At 50.0% G+C, this 8,600-nt stretch overlaps 1 protein-coding gene across 1 annotated transcript; it reads left to right on the top strand.

The window, feature by feature from the left end:
• The first annotated feature begins 3,030 nt into the window (after positions 1 to 3,030).
• On the top strand, positions 3,031 to 7,447 carry FZD7 (frizzled class receptor 7). The gene is given in 2 exon segments (XM_044432055.1): positions 3,031 to 3,606; positions 3,608 to 7,447. Coding segments are annotated over 2 exon segments (1,725 nt in total). The 5' UTR covers positions 3,031 to 3,057; the 3' UTR covers positions 4,784 to 7,447.
• Positions 7,448 to 8,600: the final 1,153 nt, after the last annotated feature.

Raw genomic sequence — 8,600 nt, 5'->3', positions numbered from 1 at the left:
CACTAACTTTTTATCAACCTTCCCCAAGCTGGTGCCCTCCAGATATTTTGAGCTCCAACTTCTTTTAGCAGCAAACAGCATAGGCAGTGGTCAGGAATGCCATGAGCTGAAATCCAAAACACCTGAAGAGGGCACCAGGTTGGGGAAAGCTGTTCCTAGTCCCCACTTGGCCATGACGCTCCCTGGATGACTTCAAGTCAGTCCCTGACTTCAGCCTAGCCTGCCTCACAGGTAAGGATGAAATGAAAAGGCCAAACCATTTGTGATGCCTTTGGCTCTTCACATGAAGGGAGGGAAAATGGGATGTAGTCATAAAAAATAAGAATAGTTGTGAGATAGAATCAAAGGGAGGAAGCATATTATATGCTGAGGGATGAATGCAATCAGTAAGCAAGGCCATGCATTGCACACTTGGGAAAGGCAAACAGATGAAGATCTTCAGCTCTCCCAATGACTTGGCCTTAAACAGTCTTCCTACTTCTAGCAGGCATGTGCCTTAAATCTGCCTCAGGAAATACGGGTTCTGTTTGCAGCTTTAAAACAACCCAACCCCTGTACCCTGTTCAGGGATGCCTCAAGTGTCAGCCATTTTGCTTCCTCAGCAATTTCCTCTTGGCACTTTGTTGTATATGGTAGATGTATACAATTCCTCCACACAAGGGTTTTTCCAATGGCAGCTCCTTCCTTCTGTCCCACAGCAGTGAATGCAGTATAGGGGAAAGTCTTTTGCCCCATTCATTTGTATGGAATGAGGGAAAAGATGCTGCAGTGCTCTGGAGCCCTTGAAATTCTGTTATCTTAGTCTGCACTGCCTGCCTGTATTGCTTCTTGGGTTGGGCCAGCCAGGCCCAAACGAGGTTAATGGGGCAATCCCTATTTCCTGCGAAGTATATTCCATTCAGTTCAATGGGGATGCAAGATCCCAGACATTTATTTGTGAATGAACGTGCTTAGGTCTATGGGGCTTCTAATTCTGTCTGTTCCAGAAGCTATACTCTGGTTTAGGTAAGCTGTACCTCCCCCACACCCCACTCAAGATTTAGATGTTGGGGGGAGGGCTTCCCAAGGTTCTTCCCTGCCTATTAAAGGTGAAAGACAAAGAGAAATTCCCTCAGCAGAATTTAAAAAAAAAAAAAAAGGGGGGGGAGACAGAACAGGCAAACAAGTAAATACAAAATTAAAAACTTCTGGATGCATTCCTCAAATCACTCCAGTTTAGCATTACTGGAATCCTACTAAAGACTGTAAGTCCATCCGAGAAACCAGAGTATTTTGATTTAAACCTTCTGTACTGTTCTGAAGTTAGTAAATCGAATTTCCCTCTATGTATCAACCCATCTAGTGGCTTGAGTGGTTTTTGTGGTCTGCAGCCTGTAAAATAACAAGTAAAACAGGTAAAAGAGGGTAAAACGCCTATCAAAAGAATGAGCTTTCTCACATGTGTTTTAACAACCGTATTTCTACTTATTTTAATGGCACTACTCAAAAAGTTTTTGTAAGTTTAGAGTGCAGTCTATACCGCAGATCAATTTATTTTTTTACAGAATAGTCACTCTCCAGTTATGACAAGATTAAAATCCAATTTGTAGAAAAAAACAACTTTAAGTCTTAATCTGTTTACTCTACAGTATATTTGTCCTTTTAAATAACATATTCTAAGTACACACTCCAATCTTACACATATTTACTTGTGGGAGGGGCTCGCATTCATTTAAACAGGAGGTTAAATAGGAATAAAAACGGAACGCAACGTTAGACCACCCTGCTGCGACCTTACAGGGAGCTGTGCCAGAAGGAACTTAGCGCTGGGTGTTTATGGAAAATTCATTTCTGGGGAAAAAGAGGGTAATTTGGTGCATGGAGAATGCTCTAACCTTGACTTGGGTGCTCCTCTCAATTTTTCTCTTTTTCGCGGCCTGCCCTCCCTCCATTCAACAGTCTAAGAGAAAGTTTCTTTCAACTTTTCGGCAGAAGGAATCCCACCATTTGCAGAACCGCCCACATTCCTCCCTGCCCCTTTGAGCCTTTTATCGTTCTATCCAATCCCACACAGAATTGCGGAGACAACAGACCGTGCCATTGGCAGGAGCTGGAATTCTAGGGCCCGCCCAGTGTTTGGTTTGTGAATGGGGAAGGGGCGAAGGGGCGGAGCCCGGTGGAATACTCAGACATATATGTGTCCTTTTCCGCTCCTTTTTTCTCCCCCCCTTTTGCTACGGCGCGTTCCGTCGGCTGCTGCAGGTCCTTCGCGTAGCCGCCGGAGAGATGGGTCGTATCTGCGAAGTGTAGGGGCGCCAGAGGGATATTTGGCTGCCTCTGGACTCTAACGAAGAAAAGAATCACGCAGTTAATTGGATTTTTAGCGGGAGGGGGAAAAGATTGAAAGCCCCTCGAGTAAAACACCCAGGATCAAGCGGAAGCAAGTCCTAATAATCCGTTTTAAACTAAATCAGGCTTCAAGAAGCTGAGCAGCGAGGCGGGGAACTGGAGCCGGCTAAGTTACCACGGAGGGACTTAGTGAAGGATTTCGTTTGGCTGTTAAATCTCCGCCCCTAGGAAACTTTTTTTAACACCCGCCGCCCTGCAACGTCCTCTGCTCCCGTGGCCAACAGGAGACATCGCGGCTGCGATTTTGCGGTGCAGGACTCTTGGATCACTGAGCGGTGTGAGAGAGAAGAAGCGAGGCGCGCTCCGAGAAGGCTTGCGATCGAATTTGGGCTCGCAGCTCAGGAGGAGGATTATTACGCAGCCCTTGGCGAGCAAGCGAGCGACGAGAGGGAGCCGGTTTCGCAAAGCGATCCGCCCCCTTCCACCTCCCCCACCCGAGAGCAGGCAGCTGGGAGAGCCGAGGCAGTCGTGCCGCTGCCGTGTGACCCCTTTCGCTTCTCGCCCTTTGGGGCCCCCCGCCTTCCTTCCCTCCCGATGCCGGTGGGGGACAGCGCCTCCGCGCTGTGAAGACCTCCCTCCCTCCCTCCTTCGCCTTCCCTCGCCCGCCCGCCCGCCGTGTGTGCGCGCGCGCGCCTGTTTTGTTTCTCTAGCTGCCTGCTGTGTCGGATCATGGGCCGGGGAGCGGCGGCGGCGAGGAGCAGGGCAGCTCCGGCGCGCTCGGGCCTGCTGCTGGCGGTCTTCCTGGGCGCCCTCTGGGGAGTGCCGTCGGGCTGCGGGGCCCAGCCCTACCACGGCGAGAAAGGGATCTCAGTGCCGGACCACGGCTTCTGCCAGCCCATCTCCATCCCGCTGTGCACCGACATCGCCTACAACCAGACCATCCTGCCCAACCTGCTGGGCCACACCAACCAGGAGGACGCCGGGCTGGAGGTGCACCAGTTCTACCCGCTGGTGAAAGTGCAGTGCTCGCCCGAGCTGCGCTTCTTCCTGTGCTCCATGTACGCGCCCGTCTGCACCGTGCTCGAGCAGGCCATCCCACCCTGCCGCTCCCTGTGCGAGCGGGCGCGCCAGGGCTGCGAGGCCCTCATGAACAAGTTCGGCTTCCAGTGGCCCGAGCGCCTGCGCTGCGAGAACTTCCCCGTGCACGGCGCGGGGGAGATCTGCGTGGGCCAGAACACCTCGGACACCTCCGGGGGAGGCGGGGGCACCGGGCGCCCCGGGGGGGGGCACGGCCTACCCCACCGCCCACCTGCCCGAGCCCCCCTCGCACCCGCTGCCTCCCACCAGCTACGCTTTCTCCTGCCCCCGGCAGCTCAAAGTGCCGCCCTACCTGGGCTACCGCTTCCTCGGGGAGCGGGACTGCGGGGCGCCCTGTGAGCCGGAGCTGCCCCACGGGCTGATGTACTTCAAGGAGGCCGAGGTGCGCTTTGCCCGCCTCCTGGTGGGCATCTGGTCCGTGCTGTGCTGCGCCTCCACCCTCTTCACCGTCCTGACCTACCTGGTGGACATGAGACGCTTCAGCTACCCGGAGCGGCCCATCATCTTCCTCTCGGGCTGCTACTTCATGGTGGCTGTGGCCTACGTGGCGGGCTTCCTGCTGGAGGACAAGGCGGTGTGTGTGGAGCGCTTTTCCGAGGATGGCTACCGCACCGTGGTGCAGGGCACCAAGAAGGAGGGCTGCACCATCCTCTTCATGGTCCTCTACTTCTTTGGCATGGCCAGCTCCATCTGGTGGGTCATCCTCTCCCTCACCTGGTTCCTGGCGGCTGGCATGAAGTGGGGCCATGAGGCCATTGAGGCCAACTCCCAGTACTTCCACCTGGCTGCCTGGGCTGTGCCTGCCATCAAGACCATCACCATCCTCGCCATGGGGCAGGTGGACGGTGACATCCTCAGTGGCGTCTGCTATGTGGGCATCTACAGTGTGGACGCCCTGCGTGGCTTCGTCTTAGCCCCGCTCTTCGTCTACCTCTTCATCGGCACCTCCTTCCTCCTGGCCGGCTTCGTGTCCCTTTTCCGCATCCGGACCATCATGAAGCACGACGGCACCAAGACTGAGAAGCTGGAGAAGCTCATGGTGCGGATCGGGGTCTTCAGTGTCCTCTACACGGTGCCGGCCACTATCGTCCTGGCCTGCTACTTCTACGAGCAGGCCTTCCGGGAAACGTGGGAGAAGACCTGGCTCTTGCAGAGCTGCAAGAGCTACGCCATCACTTGCCCCACCAACTTTGCCCCCATGAGCCCTGACTTCACTGTCTTCCTGATCAAGTACCTCATGACCATGATTGTGGGCATCACCACCGGCTTCTGGATCTGGACTGGCAAAACCCTCCAGTCCTGGCGGCGCTTTTATCACAGACTCAGCACGGGTAGCAAAGGGGAGACAGCGGTATGAAGGTCGTCCCCAAGGCTGCTCGCAGATTTTTGTGGCAACAGGCTCTTTGCAGGAACAGGGGTGTGGGGTTGGAGGGGGGATGGTCGCTCCTTCAAGCTCAGCCTTTGCTTCACCAGGAGGTCGCTGTTGACACACAATGGACCTTCTGGCTTGCCAGCTGAGTGGAAGAGCACAAAACAAGTGTCCTTTTTCTTAAGACAGCTCTTCACCCCTGTGAGAATTCCTTTACTTTTCTTGCACCCACCCCATAAATAAGTACTGCAGTATCTTTTCAAAGGGAAATGCTGGAATTGTGCCAAGGATTCAAAGTTCTTCTTGGGGGAGGGGAGGGTGGATAAAGGGGAGAAAAACAAATGTATTCTTTTTTTAATGACATGGTGGTCACTTTTGTGTATTTCCGTGGTGTCAGATTGAAACTGCTAAGCCATCTCTACCTCTACCCCTGTTCACACAGACAAAGACATTCCCAGAGTCCCAGTCCATTGTCTTTGTAATCATATCCAGGCAGGTATCAGGGTCTTTTTTTGGGGTGGCTCCCTTCCCACCCTCCCAAAGATGATGTTGCCAGTAAAGTGTGCTTACACATTTTATTACTCTGGCAGTGCAACCCTATTCATGTCTGCTCAGAAGCATGACCTATTGAGTTCAGTGCTACTTACACCCAGGTAAGTGTGTCTAGGATTGCAGTTTTGCATGCTTATTTTGAGGAGTAAGACACTGAACTCGATGGGATTTAAACCTCTAAGTAATCAGGCAGGGGTTCCCACTGCAGGGTGTGGGTGGGTTTCCCCCACTTCAGTTTAAAAGTTTCCTTCCCCATGAATCCTGTTTTTGGCAAACGTGTCTTGCAGGGGGCTTGGGGTGGGGAGGGGAGCTGCTGTGTAGGACTCTGAAAAAGAAGTGACATGTTGATTTTGGGTAGAATGCTTTTTACTCTCTTCCCTTTTGTTAGAGGAGACAAAAGAGAAACAAAAGTGAGTTTCTTTCGCAGTCAGGCATAAGCATGGGATCAGTTTTTATGGGGAAACTTAACAAAGAATTTGTTGAGGTTCAGCTGTGGAGTTGCGAGCTTGGGCAGCCTCACATTCCTGTTTTGAAAACGGAGGGAAAGGGAAGTCTGAGTGAGGTCTCATGTTTAACTCCATGAAATCTGAGACGCCTTCCTCCTCCTTTCTGCCTCTCCCTCTCAATCTCTCAATGGAGTTTTAATTCAGAACACCTGACAAAACAGCCAGCACTGAAATATGTAAAACAGGGCATTGATAATATCCCCTTTCTTTCCACAAGGCTGTAGTTCTCCCTGCTGCTTATTTTTATATCACCATGCTGCCTGGGGATAATAGAGGTTGTAGTCCAACACATCTGGAAGGTTTCTTGCTTTTAATTCCCCTTGAAATCAAGCAGATTTCTGAAGCGCATCTGTGTTGTGAATTGTGGGCATCCCTCTATCAGAAGCAGTCAGATTTGCAACATAATCCTATCCATGTTTACCCAGCTGTCTGTGGTGTTGTGTTTAATGGGGCTTATCCCATAGTAAGTGTTAAAGTTTGGTACACCTAACTGCAGGATTCATTTTGTGTACTTGGTACAATCTGGTACATTCAAGTATGCCATGACTGAGGCTGCAATCCTGTTCAGGTGTACTGGGAAGTAAGACCCACTCAGCATAGGATCAGGCTATGTGTCCTAGTGAAGTCAATAGGATGGCATTATTCAGTACAGGTCCACATTGACGATTATCTGGATTGTGCCAATGGAATTGTGCAATCCTGCATATATGTATTTGGGGAAAGCCCCATTAATTTCAATGGAACTCCCAAATGAGGGTTCAGTGGCAACTTAAGGAACAATAGAGTGCAGCAACTGGTTTCCTTTGTTTCTGAGCTGTGCATTCCTTTAAAAAACAGCCATGTTCTGCATCACTTTCTTGATTGGTCACCTTATTAAATATAGGTCTTATAGTTCCAAAATAAAACTGCAAATATGATCTGCATCTCATACTTGAAATGCCCCCAGAGAGGGGACTGATGAAAAGAAACCAAATTTTACAGCGGAAGTGATTCATACTGCTCTCTGAAAAGTCAAGGGATGCTATTTCTCTCTGTCTCTTAAAATCATATTAAAATTTAATTCTTTCTTTTTGTACTGTGGGGGGATGAGATGACTTTGTTTTCTGTAAACTTAAGGCTTTGACTTTATTTTTGCCTGAAAGACTAATAGGAAAACTGTGGCCTTTAACAAGTCTTACTTTCTTCCCAAGGCAGCAATCATTTCTCTCTTTAATGAATGAAGATCAAGTTCTCTAAAAAAAGAAACACAACAGCCCAGCACCTCCTCATGGAGGAGCCTGGGGTGGGGGGGGGGATGCCGCCATCAAAGGGGCATGCCAGGTGGTGTGTCTAGGGAGGAAGCAGTGAGAAATCCATCCGGCCAATCCTGGAGTATATTTGATCTCCCTGGTTCAAAGATCCTGGTTGGTTTGGGAGCTTTTAAAATGTCCACAAGACTAGCTGAAAGTGCAGTATGTATATTTTGTAAATCTGACATTTTGTAAGAAAATATATATATGTATTTATGTTTTTACTTTTTGTTTTGTTTTCAAAAGGTCTGTGTAAGACTCATTTCTTATGTACAGAACACAAAATAAATGGATTTTTAATACAATGCATAATGTTAATTCCATAATAACCTTCCCCACTTGATTTTGTGAAGTCTTTGGATTTTTAAGACTTGTTAAGTCTAGCTGGTGTTAAAGCACCTTTCTGAAAGCTGTAGCGATGAACACAGTGAAACTTGTGCACAATATGTCCATGTTCAGGCCAGGTCCCAAGTTTCTACTGGGAGCAAGTCCAACTGATTCCCAGAATAGAGTGGTTAGTGTAGCTTTCTCCACTGGATCCAGTCACTTCTGGAAGGCACTAATTTGGAGAAAGCAGCTAGGCTACTTCCTGGAATTTCATGCTCAAATTTATAAGGGACACCATGAAGAGTTCAGGGCTGCCTCAGTTTATGCTCTACATATATAGCCCAAAGAGTTGTGGCCGTCCAAGCCTAAGCTCAGTGCAATGGCAACTAGCATGTGTGGCAGCAATCCCAGGAACAAGTGGAAATGCTCGCTGCCGGAACGGGACAGGTGGGTGAAGCTCCAAAAACATTTCACGCATTTCCAGCTACTGTAGGATCTTCCTCTGGTGCTAGCAGTGAGTCTCACAATACTATGGCTCTGTTGCATCCTGCCTGTTGCCCTCATGGTGGCCAGGCCTTTGGAAACCCTGTTTGTGAGGGGTGAGTGGGACCCCATGCTCCCACAAGTGTGTCGCAGCCATGGGCATACCTGGGCATCCTGCCTCTTGGAGATGGTCATGTCAAGTCACGTCGCCATAGACAGAATGATCCTTTCCGAATTTGCCAAAGATTGCTCCACGCAGCCAGCCTGTAGTAGGCCCAAAAGATGACTGGGGTGCCAAAATAAAAAGAAAGGGGAACAGTTCACCTAGTCTGCAGACCTTTGAAAGATAAAAGGGTAAACTTTTGCTCTCAGAGGGTCTCCAGATGGCCTATGCAGTCTTTTATTATCGTCAATGCAATTCTGTGAAGCACCTTAGGCTGAGAGCACATGACTTGCCCAAGGTGAGCTTTGGGGCTCTGTGGAAGTTCCTGCCTTGGCAGAAAGTTCAAAGCAACAGGCTTTCATTCACTTTCATCGGTAGCTCCTGAGGAGCCCCTTCAGTGAGGCCTCTGCCCAGCACTTGCTTGCTGAAGAGCCCCATTGAATCTGGCTGAAATCCCACAAATGGATGAGGCTTCCGGGACGCAT

The sequence above is a fragment of the Varanus komodoensis genome, unplaced genomic scaffold, assembly GCF_004798865.1.
Source record: "Varanus komodoensis strain SLA01 unplaced genomic scaffold, ASM479886v1 scaffold23, whole genome shotgun sequence".
NCBI lineage: Eukaryota > Metazoa > Chordata > Lepidosauria > Squamata > Varanidae > Varanus > Varanus komodoensis.
This window is presented reverse-complemented; position numbering and strand designations above follow the sequence as displayed.